The sequence below is a fragment of the Zeus faber genome, assembly GCF_960531495.2.
Source record: "Zeus faber genome assembly, chromosome: 18".
NCBI classification, from domain to species: Eukaryota; Metazoa; Chordata; class Actinopteri; order Zeiformes; family Zeidae; genus Zeus; species Zeus faber.
Genome location: NC_137210.1, coordinates 16364146 through 16384570, shown reverse-complemented (window position 1 = coordinate 16384570; position 20425 = coordinate 16364146). Strand labels below are relative to the sequence as shown.

The window sequence follows — 20425 nt, the reverse complement described above, 5'->3', positions numbered from 1 at the left end:
CTGTAATAAATTGGAAAGTTGAGTTTTTGCCGTCTTGCTTTCATTTTATTTTATTTTATTTTATTTTATTTTATTTTATTTTATTTTATTTGTATTCATGTCGCACATTCACGTAACACTGGTTGTATCCCGTTCGTCGTGGGGTCAAAATCTCGTGACTAGCGAAATATCCCACACCCGTACACATTATAGTCAAATCCAAAAATCCACGAACGATTGGAACGTTCGACGTTGATTGGACGTTTGTTTGTGTTCTTTCCAACGACGCAGCGTTCCATTTCGGGCCTATGCAGCGTTGCACATTTTATTGTCGCTGCGACAACACAGCCGCCTCGCGGATGTCTTGCCTGTAATGCGTAATACAAGGATTTGTTTAACATTGCTGGAGTGAATATAACATTGAATAACAAATGAAACGGTTTTTTATCATTGGATAGTTTTAACCGCAGCACGCATAGGCCTGGTGGGATGTTTGGAGGCTTCATGGGAGCTATTATACGTAAAAATGGCACATTTCGTAGAACAATCGCGACAAATTTAAAAACAAACAAACGGAACATTTGGTAGTTTCAATTAATACAACGTTTTCAAGAGCAAAGCTCAAGAGCAAATAACTCGATTTTAAACGAAGGGGGCCTCCCCCCCCCCCCCCCCCCCGCAAGCATTTCCAACAAAAGAGCGCTTTTTTTGTTTCTCTTTTTTTTCCAGAGGCGTCTGCTATTATGTGCAAACATGGGGGGAGAATTGCTGCAGTCCGAATTCCTTTTTTTGTGAGACGACAATTTACAACTTGGCAATAAACCTTTTTTTATGTGCCTCCATCGCCTGTCATTGGATGCCACTGGTCATGTGTGAGAGGCGAGCGTCTTCACGGCCCTTTTCCTCATTTCCCAGGCGGCTTTCCCCACTGCATTCTGCCTCTATGCTGCTCAAACCCATGCGTCCCAGTCTCCTGTCTGTTTAAAAAAAACAAAAAAAAAAACAACATAAAAAAAAAAAACCCAAAACGATGCACGTATCTGCGACATCCTCGCGCTCATTCGTTTGGACGGAAGGAACTTTTTGTGCGTGACCTCTTCCACGAGACCAGACGCGCGTGGACCGTGCGGAGCCGCAGCAGATGCGTCGTCGCGCAGACGAGAGTGTGAGAAACAATATGGATTACGCCCAGCCGCCTTTGGGTAAGTGTTTTTGCGTCATCATATTGTGTTTATTTTTCTATCCATCCCGCAGCTTAAGTCTGATTTCATACGTCCAGCGTGTGTTGAAATACATTGTTTACATACTGTTCGGGGAGACGTTGATAAATCGAGGCGAGCTTTCCATTTCCTTTATGCAAATTCGACCAAACAGTTTCAAAATAATGAAGGAATTAGCTTTTGAAAAGGGAAATAGATATTCTAAATACATTTTCCTGACGATCAAATATATATTTAAATGTTTAGAGGTGTACATGGAAGTGCATGATTACACTGGATACAGATAGATAGATAGATAGATAGATAGATAGATAGATAGATAGATAGATAGATACATACATACATACATACATACATACATACATACATACACACACACACACACACACACACACACACACACACACACACACACACACACATACATACATACATACATACAGTATATGTGTTCATATATATGTTCAACGATGATGGTGTCAGTTTTGCACATATTTTTTGGACCTGCCAATATATTATTTTTATATATAACATATTTAACATATTGGAACCAACGTCATTTTATTAGGCTCCCTGTAAAATCATTCCAGTGCAGGCTGAAAGTGTTAGTCATTGGAAACAGACCACTAGACTCAGGGTAATCATTGATTCATCCTGTATAATAATATCTCTATTAAAAGAGGCCTATAGTACGTCTTGACATTCTTTCATGCCCTTCACACATTTGAATGAATTCATCATTTTAATGCCATAAATAACACACCAGTTGCTTATAACAAACAGAAACATTATGTTTAGCTTTCTTAAATGAAACATGGAGACTGGATTAGAGTTCTGATAGTAGTTTGCAGCTGCTTGGAGATGGGATGCCCTGAACAAAGACAGTATTTCAGTGCTGCCTGACAGCCAGCTGCGAAAGTATTTACTGCCTCACTGCAATGCGGCAAAATGGATCCCAAAAGAACCGCAGAGAGAAAAAAAAGCATGAGAAAAAGATGATATCATTCAACCATATAATTTAATGTGCTCCATCGTCACAGTGTCTTCCGTATTTGAAGGTTAGGTTTAAACTGGCCTATGTAATTTAACTACAGTTTCAGTAGGGTTGTTGTAAACCTACAGTTTTTTCTGGTTTGTAAGAAGTTATTTCTCCTTTACTCCATTTCTTCTAGTCATATTACTCCCAGTAATCCTTGCAAGTTGAAATATAATTAGTTCACTTATTAGAATATTGGGGGATTCATGTAACTGTTGCCTCTCATTGTATTGACAGATATTTGTTGTGTGTTTTCATACATATGGAAACACTACCCACAGGAGGAAAATATTGAATGTTTCTTTCTTAATTTACTGTGTTAGCATTTCCCTCCCTCCCCTTGAGGAGCTGGTCCCTTCATTGATATTGTCTACCTGAGAAACACTGGCATTAAAGAGACTATCATGTTCCAAATAGCTGTGTAGCCCAATGAATGAGACCTGAAAGGGAAAGTGTTCAAAGTGCCAGCAGGAGGCGCTATTGCCCAACACTCAGTCCCATTTCCACCCAGTAGCCTGTAACTCACATTTTGAAATACAGCTGAATCTGCCTTAAAAATCAACATATTCTTTATTTTTTTTCTGAAGAAATACCTCTATTTAAATTGCTGTACTTAAATAAGTGATAAACTTGACCAAAAAGCCTGCATTGCAGCCAATACATATTATACAATACAATACATTATACATAGCCAAATATGGATATTTTTTACTTATTCATGTGTGTGTGCGTGCGCGTGTGTGCGTGCGTGCGTGTGTGTGTGTGTAATGCTGTGTAATGTGATGTCGCTATAAGTTGTGTGTGGTGAAAAAGCATTTCGAATGTTAGATGTGATGTGACAAGTGTTTAGGAGAGGATACCATTACTGAAATTCATAGTGGTCAATGGGTGGAGGTGTGATTAATTGAGCTCGGGTCGGATTCCAGAGCCAAATACATACACCTTCAATTTTCCCTGTACACCTTCAACTCATCGATGCTAATTCCAGTTTAGAGAAGTGGCTGGAGGGAAGTGCTGGGGTATTTTGTCAAATGCGGTTCTCTGCAGATCATAAAATTTCTCCATTACTTGCTGCCAGGGCCTTGGTCAGGGGCTAAGTGTGAGTGTAAATCTTTGCAGTGTCCGTTATGCTGCCTTAATTTGGACGATGGTTCCCATGGAACAGGTCTTAAATAATGTGGAACAGAGCGAGGTGAAGCCAATACAGAATATGAATTATCTTATACAAGTCTGCATGCAAGACCTTTGAGAACTAGTAGGTCTTACCTGCTTCATGTATATTGGTATTGGTTGGCTATTTGGACTATTTTTGCACAGCATATTTTCCTGTAGAGAACTTCCCACATATGAATGCATGTACATACTTTCCACTGACAGGATTGAGCCTGAGTTGGGACAGGGGGAAAGGGGGCTACGCGACATTGAATTGAACGCATTTGCACATGGGCTTGTCTGGGAACCGCTGGGCAACATAAATCCACGTGGCTGGATGTTGATGCAGGTAAAAAAAAACAAAAAAAAAACAAAAAAAAACATTTTGGCAACAACTCAGAATGACTAGCAGACCTGCTCCAACCGTCGGCCACATACTTTAAAAGCATGTTCACGGGCAAAGACGTTTTTTTTTAGACAAAACAGGTCAATCGTAACCAGGACTCATAGACTCACGAGGCCCATGCAAAGTGTTTGTGACTCTGTTGGTGAAATCCCACGCCCACCCGCGTCAAAGTCGCAGTCCCTGTAAACTATGGCTTCGTGGGTCGGTGCGCGTCGCTTTTAATTGCGGGGGCATCCCCGCGCTGTGCAGAAGCGCAACTTGCAGGATTATTGATGGCGCGAGGCGCCGCCGTGAGTGGCTGCGCGCGAGCACGTGACGCCATTAAAGTTTGTTTTATGGCCGGGGACTTGAGCAGCCAAAATATCATCCTCATTGTGTATTAGTCAGGGCGCGCGGACGGTTTCGGGAAACGGGGCTTGGAATCGGTCCGCGAGCCACCGAGCGGATTTGGGGACGGGGCGTGGAGGCGCGCCGCGGGCCCCGGTAAAGCTCCCGTTTTCACCGTGTGCCGGCGGCACGCGCGGCGGTGATGTCATCAGGGCTCGCGCGGCACGCCTAGGGTTCGCGGGAAGCGGCGCGAGCCGTCTGGACGGGGGAGGAAGGTCCCGCAGCTTTTCCGCTGGAAATGATGGGAGCTCATTGGATGTCGATGTTTGCAAAAGACTTCCTCGACTATTGTATGTGGGCCTTTGAAATGTGTTTATTGGACTGCAGGAGAGCCGCTGAGGATCACTTTTATATCCTGGTATATATTCAACTCAGCTATCACACAGTTGTCCGAGACCCGTCGTTAAAATCTATACGATTTAAGATTTGTGTGAGTGTGTATGTATGTGTGTGTGTGTGTGTGTGTGTGTGTGTGTGTCTCTGTGCGTGTGTGTGTGTGTGTGTGTGTGTATATACACACACACACACACACACACACACACACACACACACACATATATATATATATGTGCACACACACACACACACACACACACACACACACACACACACACACACGCGCGCGCACACATAAAAGGTCTAATAAATGTATTATACATTTCGATACTAACAATTAATTAACGTTAAGACGTCCTGCTCAAATAAAGTGCGATCGAAGCAACAGCCTGTTGTTTCAATGTCGGTTTGTTTATTGCGATTAAGACACGAGCACGTGGAGCCCAGTCCTTGCTCGGGAAATTTGTTGTCAAACGAAAGGCGACGTCAGAACGATTTCATCGTAAAATAAACGAAGGCCCTCGAATGTTATGCCCCTCGGTCCGCGCTGACGCGAGGGTTAAAGGCGAACCTGCAGGCCCGTTTCGATGGGAACAAAACTGTTGGAATTTTATCTTCGACATCTGCTCTCAAATAAGCAGTCGGCAAAACAACTTCACTATTTATTGTAAAGGACCCGGCGACACTTTATGAACCGCTGACCAGAGTGACCAGTGTTCAGACAAGCCCGCGTCTCAACTTTGACCCGTCTGAACGAGCTGAAGGTGAGAGACAGGTCAGCTTGTCTGACTAATTTAAAAATGTTCTTTTAGGAAACGAATTAGACTAAAACAGCAGCAACGCCGTACGGTAGGCCTGTATACATTTAATACAGATAAATAACGAAATCTCTCAAGAGTATGCAGAAATACGCACATCAACTGGACAATGTCTACATCGGTGTAGTCTTAGGCTTTAATGGACATTTAAATGTAAATCAACTTAATGTACTGAACGGAAAAAGCTTCAGTGTACGTTTTTCTTTTTTCTTCAGACACTTGCTAAATCATACATTACCATCAGAATACCCCAGAAGAGTACACGTGTTATTATTTCCCGTCTCTTAGAAAAAGTCTGTCTAGTTTGATTCGGACATTTTCATTTTAAATGGAATAAAAATAACTGTCCATTGTGACTGACAGTCTTTCATCGAATCCAAGGGACTCGTCACATCATCCTGAGCCATAATTGGAATATTTACATCGAAAGTTGAGCTCCTCATCCTCTCACAGTAACAGGAATGCTGTTTTGGTGGCTCACGGTCACCTCAAGTTATTTATTTGTTATCTAAAAGATTCCCACGTTCAGAAAAGTATTTAAATCACTGTGATATCCTCGTTGCGCTGGGCCTTGTTGGTTCTGTTGGGTTGCGTGCTTTTGCATTCTGCACAATGTGGGTGAAACGTATTCTATGTCCTTGACCTCAATGGGAAATCATGATCGAGGCCCTATAGCGTCAGTGAATGATCTGGATTTAAGCCAAGCCGTGTTATTTTATATTTTAGTCTGCAAATACTGTTTCGAGAATGTGCAACGCTCACCATGGGGGCTTGCCAGTGGCCAAGAAGAATTAACTTAACTTTTTCACTCTTTGAGATGTCAGCGCGAAGGGGGAAAAATTGAGCTTTTTTGATATGTTTGTTAATGATATTGCGTGACCCCAGTGGCCTCCAGCGTCATCTTTCGGAAAGTGGTAAAGAAAGAGTCTTTCTTAAAACTTGTTTGACCATATTCACCGAGGTGCTGGTGTTGCTCTTTCTGTATTTTACAGTGTTGTGGAAATCAAAGTAAAGAGTAATAGGGGAAAAAAATCCATATGCAGGCATGCATGTAGGCCTGTATTTCATTCACTGTTGCAGCTGAAAAGGTGAGCTTGTATATAGGTTCTTATTCTGTTTTTTTTTGTTGTTTCACGAGACACCTATATTTAGGACCGATGTCAATGTAAAGAACAGCATTCCGTCGTCTATATATACCCTGTAGAACCGAATTTGTGTGATGAAAGCAGAGTCACAGATTCAGTTCTAGGGGAGTATATGGTCGATGAAAAAACCTCGATTTATTGACTTTTTTTTGCTGTCCATTATCATTTCTCACTTCATACAGCCGAGGTGTCACTTTGCAAGTAAAGAGCTACGAGGTTGAGTTGATAATGAGGATAATAATAATAATAATAATAATAATAATAATAATAATAATAATAATAATAATAATAATAATGATAAACAAATACGAAAATAAATAAGAAAAAAAGAAAATAATAAATAAATAAATACATACATACATACATACATACATACATACATACATACATACATACATACATGAATAAATAAACAAAAAACAAACAAATAGATAAGAAACAATCAATTATTATTAGTATTATTATTATTATTAGTATTATTAATAATAATAATAATAATAATAATAATAATAATAATAATGATATCATAATACATCACAATACATCATAATACATCATAATAATTATTATTAGGATTTACAAGCTTCTTTCAAGGAGCCCAAGGACACAAAAATAAATGAGGGAGAAGGAACGTTTCCATAATCACACTGAGAGTTAATGCCATAATGGATCTATTAATACAATCAAATTGTTCGTTTTTTAAATTTTTTTTTATGATACAACTTTTTTACATCCCTACACTGTTTAGACACTGGGTCTTTGTGACAAGGGGGGGAGCAGATGAAGTGATGAGATTCCTGTAACTTTTGGATGACCCCTTCTTGACAAAGACAGTCCTCATCAATTGTCCCCCTGCAGTCATCATTCCATTCTTTTATGCCAAGGGGCTTTTTGTAGCTTTTGTCTGGTTCTCTGTCCAACACCATGCCTCCAAGTTGCACGCTTCAGAACTTGGAAAGAAAAATAGAAGACAAAAAATATATAAAATAAAAAGCTATAGCCTCCATAATCTCGTTGCATGGTTATAATTATGAATTAGGATATCAAAGTACGATTTGGAGGTGGTGTTTAATATCAACTATTTAATTCTTCATAATATCTTTAAATGTTTTGTTTTCTAAATGTTTTTGCACCAAGGGTAATGTTTCAATAAAGTTAGACAAAATTGCTTTTGGTGTGTATGTTTACTCGTTGATGGGACATCATCCCCTCCATTGGCCAACGTGGTCACATGGTCTGTTAACTTTATTCAGTTGACACCAAGTAGGAGGGCTTTATGGAGGGAGGAAAAAAGACAACTCGAGAAAAATTAGTATTTTCTACCTTCAGAAATTAATGGCCATGAGTTCGTATATGGTCAACTCAAAATATGTGGATCCCAAATTTCCTCCCTGCGAGGAATATTCTCAGAATAACTACATACCCGATCAGGGCTCGGACTTCTACAGCCCCTCGCAGGACTCACAGGACTTCCAGCATCCAGGACTCTACACACGGACAAACTACGCGGAGCCCTTCGGCTGCAGCACCGTGCGGGACTCTCCGGTGCAGCCACGGGGTCATGTGCACGAGAGACCCGGCCAGCCGAGCCCTTTGCCCGGACAGACCGAGCCGGGCTCCCCGGTCCAAGTGACCGGTCCCCGGACATGTGGACAGCAACAAAACACAAAGAGCCAACATGGTACACAAGCCAAGCAGCCTGCGGTAGTTTATCCCTGGATGAAGAAGGTCCACGTAACTACTGGTGAGATTTCACTTCTTTCACTCTATTTTCTTTCCGTGTGTGTGTGTGTGTATGTGTGTGTGTGTGTGTGTGCGTGTGTGTGTGTATGGGTGTGTGTGCATGTGTGTGTGTGCGTTTGTGTGTGCATGTGTGTGTGTGCGCAATTTCTAGCTACTCCTGAATTCATTCAGTGTAATATTTATGGGTGTCTTTGAAGGCCTTGCCAATTACACAAGTCGTAAATTTTTATTGCGTAGGAAATAGACCACTAGGTGAAAATCACCTCTTGACTGATTGTAATGGTGCTCATACATTCAAGCGAAATATTGTTTATTCATTTATTTTTAATCTGCAGACACATTTATTCCCCCCTGGTGTTGTTTTCGTGTCGTCTGTTGACCTAAAAAGTTTGAGAATGATATTGTGCTGTGTTGTTTTTGTTTACCCTGCACTGGAAATGACATTTGGCGCACATTTGTTTTTTTTTTTGTTTTTTCCACCCCACCACCACAACAGTGAACCCGGATTACTCAGGACCAGAACCCAAGCGCTCAAGAACCGCGTACACCCGGCAGCAGGTTTTGGAGCTGGAGAAGGAATTTCATTTTAACAGGTATCTGACCAGGCGGCGGAGGATCGAGATCGCACACACTCTTTGTCTCTCGGAGCGGCAGATCAAAATCTGGTTCCAGAACAGAAGGATGAAATGGAAGAAGGACCACAAACTGCCCAACACCAAGGGAAGGTCCTGCGCGCCAGCCCCCGGCCATCTGCAGGGCATTCAGAAGGACAGCCATACCGATATCACAACTTTATAGAAGAACAAAAAGGATTTCGACTATACCTGTACATAAGACAAAGGTTGTGTTTGACTTGTGCATGGGCCTATGTCGTTTCAAGCCATTTCTATTTCAATTAAATAAAACGAGCCAAGTGTCAGGAATACGTTTCGATATAAAGGAGGTGTGCAAGATATAACCTCTCTCTATATATATAGAACCCAACCTCTATATATCTGACTCCTCAAAGAGGAAACGCAAACGAAACGAACTTTTCTTTATCTACCCGATTTTATCACGCTCTCCTCGCGTGCGCTCAGTCGCGTCTGAAGTTGCGCGTTTTTGGATCAAACTGTGTTTGTTCAAATACAGCACCGCACATTTTTATTTTATTTTAATTCCAAGGCCGAAACACGCAACGAATTTTGTTGGGGTGGGTAAACCTATTTGCATATTTAAACACGACTACAAAACCCTCGTTTCGTAAATCAAAATAGTGCAGCTCTACGTTTCTTTGTGTCTCGCAACTTTTAACTTATTTTGTACAACGAAGCATTGAGCAATTTGCTAAATATTGCCGAAACATTCCTGAGACATTCCTGTCTGAATACTATCCTGAGTGCCCTTATTCGGTTATAAATCTCTCTTGACATCTTTGTAAACATCGTATATTTTCAGAGGTTCGTCCGAGCTGAGGTCTGTTGTTCGTGCATGGCATTAAAACACCTTTTTTATGAGATATTCCTTACCGAGGATATATTTCGGAATATTTAGAAAAGTAATATTTTTTATTTCATTTTTATTTTTATATATTTTTTTCCTTTAAGTATTGGACAATTTGTCGTTATTTATTTGATCAAAGAATTGTACGTTTTCTTGTAGCATAAGGCCTACATTAGAGTAAAAAATAAATCAATTTGCTTTTTTGAAAAACGGCAAATTGATTTGAAATTTTTGTGCATTATTCGCATGCATTTTATGCATTTATTTTGTCAATGTTCTTGATTAACTTTGGAAATGTAATCATTTACACCCATTTGCACCAAACCTACCAAACGGGGGGGCATTCACGTCACGTTTCAAGACAGATATGCGAGTATTATTCCATCACTGTCATAGGACAAAACCAAGAAGAAGCAAGGGACTGTTCCAATACGAAAGGGACTTTTCCTTCTGAAGTCCGACGATGAAAGCTTGTAAAGGTATTTGAGCCGAAGTTCGACAAAGCAGCAGTGCAGGTTCATCCAGAGGACACCTCTTCCATTCCTTAGACACATTTCAGCCCGGAGGAGTGACCTCTACCCCCCATTGATTCCGAAAAAATCCCCACACCATTGGAAGAGAACGGTCAGTGCGTGAGTGCCCCAAATGTAAAAGTGTTGAAAAGATATTTTTTACTCGATGCAGCCTCTCCTTTTTTCCAATGTATTAATTTGTCTCATGTCAGTATGCAATCTCCTATTTTATTTTATTTTATTTTTGTCATGGTCTTCTACCTTGTATTGTGCATCCAGATGTGAAAAGTATATTGGGAAAAAAATAAAGATTTCTACCAAATATGTTATGCTATAACATACACTACTTCGGTGGCTGCAAAACACCCGTAGGCGCGACAACATGCGCGTGTGGCGAACCAAATCAGGAGTTTCAAATTCGCCACTCCATTTAGTCTCTTTCTTCACTCTTATTTCGTGGCACTTAAAATAAAATGATTTGTGTCGAGGAAAAAAAAAAAAGGTCTTTCCAATAGGAATATTAGCCCCTGAAGGTTTCTATTAATACCGCGTATACAGTCTCCCAAATTATCGCCTTAAAAGAACCACAAACAATTGCACCACCCGTTCTATCCAATGGGAATGTGGTCCATACTGTGTATGTGAGTTAAATCAAGATATAAATAAATTGTATTCTTCATCAATAAATGTCCCGAAACACACCAAATCCATAATGTTACCTCCAAATCTGTAGATGGCATATTGTGCATTTCAGTGGTTGATCCATTGTCACGTTAGAGGATAAAGGGAAATTGCTTATTTGCTATTTTCGTTTCCATTTTGGTTTTTTTTGATTTGAACAAAATACACGAAACCCCGAGAGAAATAATCATCTCCATAATTCTGTGGGTCTTTTGTAGATCCTTTATTTAAAAAGAAAATACGCGTTCCCATTAACATTTTCATCGGTCTTTGTTGTGTAGTAGCCTGTTACCACAAACAGTGCCCTGCTTTGCCTTGGAAATATTCAATTCTTACAAATTGCTGAACCCATTAAACATTTTAGAATGAATGCATGCTGCTACTGGACTGCAACCAAGCAAACCAAAGCTAATTCACCAAGCAGCCATTATGCAGGACACAGCACAAGGCTTTGTGTTTGAATGTGCAATACTTGTGTCTATATACTGATGACACGCACGGGTCTAACATTTTATTTCAACAAAACGAGTGTACACCAGAACATCCTTAAAGATTGAGAAAATTACAATTTATTTATTACAAAATTACAAACTCTCTAATTCTTGGGCGGTGTTTACATATCCGTACCCACTGTAGTTCCACACATATTGTCAGGGCACATTTATTGTCCTCGTAATCTGAAAGGCTTTAATGCTGTTTTTTTAAGCATTTAATAAGTCATTTAAAAATGTATGCATCTTCTGATTCACTATCTCTTGGATCAATTTTCAAACTAATCTTGTATTTGAAGGTTTTTCGGCGACTTTCGAGACCGCCCCCACCCGAATTGCCTGCGTGCGTGTATGTGTGTGTGCGTGTGTGCGCGCGCGCGTGTGTGCGCGCGAGCGTGTGCGGTTCATAAAGCGCAAACACGCGCTATTTCGTGGTGGCACGTGCGCGCGCGCTCCCCGAGAGAGGTGCCAAAACAAAGATGATGCCACCAGTAGTGATCCTGCTGTAATAACAGATAGTGGAGGCTGAGGACCCGGGGAGGGGGGAGGGGACGATGCTCGATGTCGATGCTTGCACAACTGTGAGAAGAGTGCACGTATTAGGCATTCAATAATGCAAAGGAAATCCGACTTTATTTATCCCATTGCAAAGTGGTGGGTTGCTGATAATAACGACGGATGTGGGAAAAACAAATGGGATGCATGTTTTGTCCACCCCCTCCCTCCTTTTCTCTGACATCACACGACCGAGAACGCTCAACCGGGGCCGGTCGGTGCGACCGAGCCGCGCGGCGCCACCCTGACCCGCACGTCGGAACGCACAAAAACGAACGGGAAGCCAGAGGCAGTGCCACGTCCAATGACACCGCACTGCCGCGTTTCCGCGTCCCGCAGCCCGCCTCGCGTGCACGGCCATGTTTGATTCCCCCCCCCCCCCCCCCCCCCCGGCCCCCCGGCCGGCCGTTCTCCTCTCTCCTCTCCACCGCGAGCCAGACAAGAAGCCCCCAACAGATTGCATTAAAGCGAGCCGGCTGCATTGTGAGATATAATTCTCAGACTAAACCGCTCGGCTCTCCTTCCCCGCACCACGTGACGCTCTAAATAATTAATGCAGCTCGTGAACCCCCCCCCCCCCCCACCCACCCACCCCCCACGCGAAACGAAACACGGCGTCGTCATTAATCGCGAGGACTCTATCAGACTTGAAAACTGAAGAGATCCCAAGAAAATAATATCCGAACGGTGCAACGAAACCCGGCGCAACTGTACCGGCGCCGCACTTTAGCGCAACATCCGCGGCGATGGATGCTTGGTAGGTAAATACATCCGCATGTTTCTGTCCCCTGTGTTGTTAAATGACCATATCTGTCAAATGCTTGATATATCGCGCCCTTTTGATGGGTGCGCTCCGAGCAGATTTATTCCAGGAGGTTTATTCTAGTGGTTTGTTCTCGCGCTCCGGTTTGTGTGTGTGTGTGTGTGTGTGTGTGTGCAAGTGTGTGTGTGTGTGTGTCTGTGTGTGTGTGTGTGTGTATGTGTGGGTGTGGGTGCGTGCGCGCGTGTGTGTGTTTAGAGCTTGTTTTTGCCAAATCTTAAATCGCAAAATGTCTTTTTTTATTCGCAGAAGGCCAATGGAATTTATCACTGAATGTTTGATCCGGATAAACTGCAGCTTGTATGACTCTAAAATCTCGCTCGCGGGTTGCATAAAGGTGTTAAAATGCCGTAGTCTAAAAAAGAGAAAAGAAAAGATGATTGATCCAAAAATATTTCTCAGTGGCACAATAGGTGCTCATAAACCATTTCCCTGTGTTTGAAACTCGTCTCTTTTATCTGTGGAGATTTAGTGTGCGGTGTATTTATTGCGATGAATAATAATTTTATTGTCAATAGGGAATTATAATGTTTATTTTTTTTATTTATTTTTTTATTTCATTTCTGAGAGTTGTAGAAGTTTGGCCAGGCTGACAGCCCTTTCTTTTTCGTTGTAAATCATTCTCAGTAATTCCTTAAAGGGTGTCAGGCTGTTGGGGGGCCGGGCGAAAACTGTAAATCTTTCACTTTTATTACCCACCGAACATATGCTGCGACGGCCAGCAGCCCCGCATCCTCTGCCCGAGCAGGAGCACTTACCTGCTGCTCAGTACTCCATGCACTCCGGGCTGAAAAATACAATTTCTCCAAATATATATATATATATATATATGTGTGTATATATTCTTTGCGTTAACACTCATCCCAAAACATACATATATACACACACACACACACACACACACACACACACACACACACACACACACACACACACACACACACACACACATATATATATATATATATATATATATATAAGAAAACATGACTCCCATTCTTTTGAGAGGGACATTGTCAGAATATAGACACACAGAACAAAGGGCTTATAGTGGTTTATTTGAATACAATTGCAGCCTCAGTGAATAACCCATTCGCCCCATTGTTGCAAAATAAGACAACAAGAATCAAAGTGCACCAAACTAGATTCATGGAGATCCATATGGTGCAACACTGCCATATCTACTTCATTAGTCTCCCCTGCATGATTTTGTTAAATGTCTTAAAACTGGTTTTATATCGTTGTGTCGTATTTCAAGGCTGCGCACAAAAGCAGGGTTTGAAATCAGAGGAGAAATAACATGATATAATAGTGCGCACACATATTGCTGGTTAATCCGGACAACCGTTCCCCACAGTTGTTGCTCTCCGTGAAAATTACAGGATTAACAATTGAAAAGGGGAAAAGGGGAAAAGGGAAAAAGAAGAAGCCAGAGGATATTTTTCTCCACGCAGCTCAGATGTGAAAATAAACGCCACCCTTTATCAAAATGGATTCGTGAGGCTTGGTTGGAAGAAGCAGCATGAAAACGCACAATCTGCCGCGAGATCACGTGAACAAATGTGCTTGTATCTTAAGGCAGTCCCTTTATTTGTCATCATAAGGGATCCGAAACACCCCCCAAACCCTAATGTTACAGCTCCAAACCTCTATACTGTATATATCTGTGTATTTTCAAATCGCTGATTGATTGCCAGGGAGGGTTTTTTTTGGAGGGGGGAATGAGGATACCTGCTCCGCTTTTTTTTTATTGGTGGTTGAATGCGAGTCCGTCCATTCTATCGGGAATACTGTCTGCATTGGTACATGGAAATGTCTGAAAAACAGCAAGATCAGGTTTAGGACAGCATTGTCTGCAGAGAAGGGTGAAGGATTTATTCTGGAGGCTGCATGGGAAGGAATTGGGTCTATGATGAATTGATTCACAGGTAAGCAATTGCATGACAAAATGCAACCTTTAACCATAGGTTAATACAATGCAAGGAAATAAATGTGATTTATTTAATCCACGAAGGAAATCCTTATTAATACACTGTATGCATGTATAATCAGGGGGGCTATAGGCCTACTTTACCATTTCGAAGCCTTATTCATTATTTTGAATAACCATTTTCAAATGCAGCTGACAGATTTGGACTAGATGGTTTTGCATCATGGATGCTTACTGGGAGGAAGGAGTACGAGAGGAACTTTTCATTTTGTCTCCCGGATCGTACATCACATTAATTTGTTGTCTTATCGTCGAGGTGGCGTTAGCCTTGATTTATGTGGTTTCAACTATGGCTTTGTTAACCTGCAATGTCGTATTTCACATGCATTCACATTGGATATTTGGGGTATTGCCGCTTTTGATGACGATCCAATGGAGATTATTATTATTTTTTCATTGAACTTTGAGGGACTTGATCAGTTAAGTTCATTTTTGGTTATTTGACTGATTCCTTATTATATGAAACTTATTTCAGGATGTTAAGGAGTATTAAGGAATAGTTTTATATTTCCCCTTTTTACATATGCATGGTTTTACAATATATTTAACATTATCTTAAATTCCAGAACATTCCTTTTTTTCGCCCCTTACCAGTGTAATAGCCTACTTATTATTTTAACACTGTGGGTTTGTGCGTCTTTCCTTGAAAGCAACAACAGGCCAACAAATGTTTTATTGTGATGAATCGGCCATGCAGGTTAAATGGCCAAAATATTTACTCATTCGGTTAACATCCAAGATAGAGAAAATCCCAATTCCATGGCCTGCATTTTTATTTGCAAATAATAAAGGAAATTATTATTATATAATAATAAAAATAAAATTAAAAATACAACTTGGCGACAGTCCCGTGCTCTCCTGAAAAATACCACAGTTGATGCAATAATACTTTCCAAATTAATGAATCCTTTCAATCACTAAAGTAATTTTATATTTTTATTTTCATTTTCTATTTTTCTGGAAATAGTGACGTGTTCAGTGGGCTCACCAAGAGAAGCGGTGGACTGAGTTAACCCATTGTGTGGACCAAACTTACCGTAACAATGCGTGGGCGAAAAACACTCTGGTTTGAAAAGACGACAATGTGTGGTACTAGAAGGACACTATATATTGAAAAGCACTTAAGACTTAGAGCCGGTAGTGCGACTCTCCGCAATCTTTAAATATTCCATATCGAGGGGAATTCACAGATCCACAGTAAATTGTCCAGTTATTCGAGATTATTCCATTCCGTCCCCCTGGAGATCCTCGGACTCCAACTGCAAATATTTAACGGATTATTTCAGAGGGGTGATATCTTCATTTCCTCCAGTTTCGTCTTCTCTTCTTCCCCATGACCGTGTGCCTCCTCGTCGCTTCGGGGCACCGGTGTTAAAAAAAAAAGAGGAGCTTGGGTTTCTTGGAGGCTTATTTGAGTAGGATCTGCTCGTTGTTCATTAAACTTTGTGTTAACGCTGATTGACCCACAGGTCACACGAAAAGCTTATGACTGCTAAATATTTCTTGCCCTTTGTTCAAAAGTGCACATGCAAGGCATTTCACTGGGATCCCTTTAGCCCAGTTATTTCCCTTCCAAATCTGAATTGCAACCACAGCGCTCCCCCATTCTCAGCGCGTTAATTCTGACAAAATTTAGAAATTAAATATTGATCAAATAATTGTTTTATTATTATCATTAAAGGTCAAATTTGTATTTTCTTAATATTTCATTTTTTGTCCTTCTTTGATTTAAATATTTCATATTAATCAACCGTCTTGTGTTTTCAGGCTGTGCATTATCATGTTCTGTCATAATAATGCTCACTTAGTCCAAACTTTATTAGAATTATTTTTTGTATATATATATATATATATATATATATATATATATATATATATATATACTTACTTATGTATATATGCATATATTATTTGTATAGAAAAAAATGCTTTACATAATAATATGCAATGTATTTGGTTCTCTCTCAGGTCGAGGTGGAAGCAGTGATGTATGTGTGAGGAAGAGAAAACACATCTGCGCCAATCACGGTGAGATTCATTTAATGAAGAAAATGAGAAATAACCGATTAAAAATTAATGAAAAATATTAATGAAAAAAAACATTCCACTGTACGATTTGAGGTTCACTACCTTTAGGCCTATATCAATATCAAACCAAATTCACTGTGTACTACATGCACGGAAAATACCATTTTAACGTGCACGCATGAACGCTCAGACCACCACTCATCTGAGTTTAATACTGGGCTGGGAACGAGCAAGAGACAAAGTACAATGGAAAACGTACCTTTTCATTCTTTTACGCCACTGGCAAATATAGCTGCACACCTGGAAATAATACAAATGCATTCTTTATCGCACAATTTCGACTTTTTAACAAGCTACCAAGTGCGTTTTGCACGGATAGGCCTAATTCCCCTCACTGACAAAGAAGGACTTCCATTTACTCTGCGTCTTTGGCTGCAGATGGACAACTCTGCTGCAGCAGAGTGGAGGCTTGGTTTATAAGATCCACTAAAGCGGGGCACACCGGGTATAAATTCTTGTGCTTGCCTTCCACCTACGCTTGGTTTTACGCCACGTGAGAAGTGTTGGGCCTTTCAGTCCTCTCCAGGCGTTTACAAGCAGAACATTTGCGGTCATAAATTTTGCTGCGGTCCACATTGACAGGTGCAATTGTTATGCAAGGCGAGAAGAATTCACCTCCTTCGGCCACCAACATACAGTAGGATATTTGTAAATAAATAAATAAAAATTAGATTCAAGATTCAAGATTTTTATTTGTCACATACATATACATACTTCCATACATATATGCAGTGAAATGTAATATAATATATATATATATATGTATATGTATATATATATATATATAGATGCCTAAAAGTACAATAACACACACAGGCTTTCTGACATTTGATAATAAGCACGTTAAAATATTACTTAATTATTCATTATTACATTAAATTGGAATGGAAGCTGCTTCAAATGTCTACTCTGTGGACGCTACATACGAAAAAAAATCTGCCAAATATTTGTGAGAGAAATTAGGTAATGACATTATTTCTACCGCGCACACACATTCTATAACCCCCATCCCAAACAAAACACACACACACACACACACACACACACACACACACACACATTATAAGGCGTTTTTAAGTCCATCCAACAAAATCCTACACAAGCAATATAAACAGATTAAACCAGAATATAACTCATGTGGCCATTAAATACGGTATTTAAATAGCCCTGATGGGTTACATTTCTGGGAGGCAACAATGCTGGGTGGGTTTTGTGAGGTCCTGTGATTAGTGAAAGGGGTATTGTGTGCGTGTGTGAATGCTGATTCAGCGCGTTTGCTGGGGGATTCCTACAGCCTGCAAAGAGCTCTTTTAACACTAGTTAAACTTTAACTATCTCCTGTCCCAAAGTAGTTAAACTGGGCTCGGCAGACAGCTGTCCATTTAACTCCAGTACTATGAGGATTTTCTTTCTGGAATGTTTTTGATCTGGAAATTACATTGTGATGGTCAATATCCTTAAATGTGTCCACATTTAGTGAGAAACTCTTCTGTTGCAGGTCACACTGAGGAGCTCCAGTGGGAAACACCCGTCACGTGACAGAGCATCACCCATGCCATTGGATAGAGTTGCTCTGCAGGCTTCTTGGCTTTGAATCTACAAAATGCAGAAAGCATCTTATTACGATAACTCTGGACTTTTTGGAGGCTACTCTTACCCAAAACCAGACTCGTACAGTTATGGCCCCGGCCATCAATCCTACGCCACGTCCAACATGGAGGCTGATTATCAGGCCACAGTTTGCCCCATCCAGACCACCGCTGTTCGGCCACCGACCCTGAAAGACACTGACCTGAATGGAGACTGCATGCGGCAGGGCGGCAGCCAGAGCAGCAGCCAGCCAGCCAGCATTGGGGAGCAGCAAGCACCTCCACTGTCCGCCTCTCCACCCAACTCCACCAGTTCATCTTCCCAGAAGAAGAAATCCCCCTCCAGCAGTGCTGCGAACCCCTCCACACCAGTGATTACAAAGCAAATATTCCCGTGGATGAAGGAATCCCGGCAAAATGCAAAGCAAAAAGGGAACAGCTGCACAAATTCAGGTAGTATTAGGAAGCCTGGGAATTGTAGTAATTCATTCACACACAAAGAGAGAGTAAGACCAAGACCGATAGAGAGAGAGTGTGCGTATGTGTGTGTGTGTGTGTGTGTGCGTGTGTGTGTGTGTGCATATATGCTTTTAAATAACACAATTTGTGTCCTCATAATCCGAAAGGCTTTAATGCTGTTTTTACTTGAATAGGTGATTTTCAAATATATTCGTCTTCCATACTCCCATAATTTAATAATAACGTAAAGTGCTGTTTAAAATTTACATAATCCCCACTAATCTTATTTTTAAAGATTTTTCTTGACGACTCTATACGCGTGTGTGTGTGTGTGTGTGTGTGTGTGTTTCTGCGTGCGCGAGCGCGTGCGGGTATGGGTGTCCTGGCTAGGGGGTGGGCCGGAGTCATGGGAGGGTTATTAGAGGCCATATCAGGTGCATCTTCCTCCTTCAACTTTTCCTTTATTTGAGTCAATCAATCAGTTGTTGCACAAAGCCGGCGAACCAATATGGAGATAGGGTCTCATTTATCTGTTTCACTGTCCATCCACAGGTGAGGTCAGTGATGAAAAAAGCCCCCCAGGACCCGCCTCCAAGCGGGTCAGGACTGCGTACACCAGTGCCCAGCTCGTGGAGCTGGAGAAGGAGTTCCACTTTAACAGGTACCTCTGCCGCCCACGCAGAGTGGAGATGGCGAACCTGCTGAATCTCACCGAGCGCCAAATAAAGATCTGGTTTCAAAACCGGAGGATGAAGTACAAGAAGGACCAGAAGTCCAAGGGGATCATGCACTCTCCCCTGGGGCACTCCCCGGACCGGAGTCCGCCGCTGAGTGGCCCCAATCACATTGGATATTCTGGCCAGCTCCCAAACAGCCTGAGCTACGACGCGCCCTCGCCCCCGTCCTTCGCCAAGCCCCAGCAGAACATGTACGGCCTGGCCGCCTACACGGCCCCGCTGGGCGGCTGCATCCCGCAGCAGAAACGCTACCCCGGTTCCGAGTACGAGCACCACGGCATGCAGAGCAACGGCGGCTTTGCCAACCCCAATTTACAAGGCAGCCCCGTGTACGTGGGCGGGAACTTTGTGGACTCCATGCCGGCCTCGGGGCCCATGTTCAACCTCGGCCATCTCCCCCACCCGTCGTCCACCAGCGTGGACTACAGCTGCGCGGCCCAGATCCCGGGCAACCACCACCACGGACCCTGCGACCCCCACCCTACGTACACGGACCTCACCTCGCACCAAGCCTCTCAGGGAAGGATTCAGGAAGCCCCCAAACTCACGCATTTGTAAGATGTGGTTCCCATGTGTTTGTGCCAAAATGATGTTGCGCTCTTTTATTACCTCACTAGTCTGTTGATAACACTCCGCGTGAGTCCTGTGTATTATTACAGTATTATTGATATTGGTATTAATGCTATTGTGTAATTATTTTCTAAATACTGCTTTGTCAATTTTTTTCCCTTCACAATTGATGCGCAAAGGGCAGCCTGGTTGTCAGTTGTTCCCTTTTGTTTCAAGTGCAATGCGCTAT

At 41.7% G+C, this 20425-nt stretch overlaps 2 protein-coding genes across 2 annotated transcripts; both read left to right on the top strand.

Moving 5' to 3' along the window:
* Positions 1-934: 934 nt before the first annotated feature.
* hoxd3a (homeobox D3a) lies at positions 935-20184 on the top strand (the record flags this gene model as incomplete). The annotated part of the gene is made up of 4 exons (XM_080018534.1): positions 935-1181; positions 16722-16781; positions 18340-18883; positions 19442-20184. Exons 3-4 carry the CDS (start codon positions 18445-18447, stop codon positions 20182-20184), a joined length of 1182 nt encoding a protein of 393 aa, XP_079874660.1. The 5' UTR covers positions 935-1181; positions 16722-16781; positions 18340-18444.
* On the top strand, positions 7543-9179 carry hoxd4a (homeobox D4a). Its single transcript, XM_080018535.1, has 2 exons — positions 7543-8223; positions 8719-9179. Exons 1-2 carry the CDS (start codon positions 7815-7817, stop codon positions 9018-9020), a joined length of 711 nt encoding a protein of 236 aa, XP_079874661.1. The 5' UTR covers positions 7543-7814; the 3' UTR covers positions 9021-9179.
* Positions 20185-20425: the final 241 nt, after the last annotated feature.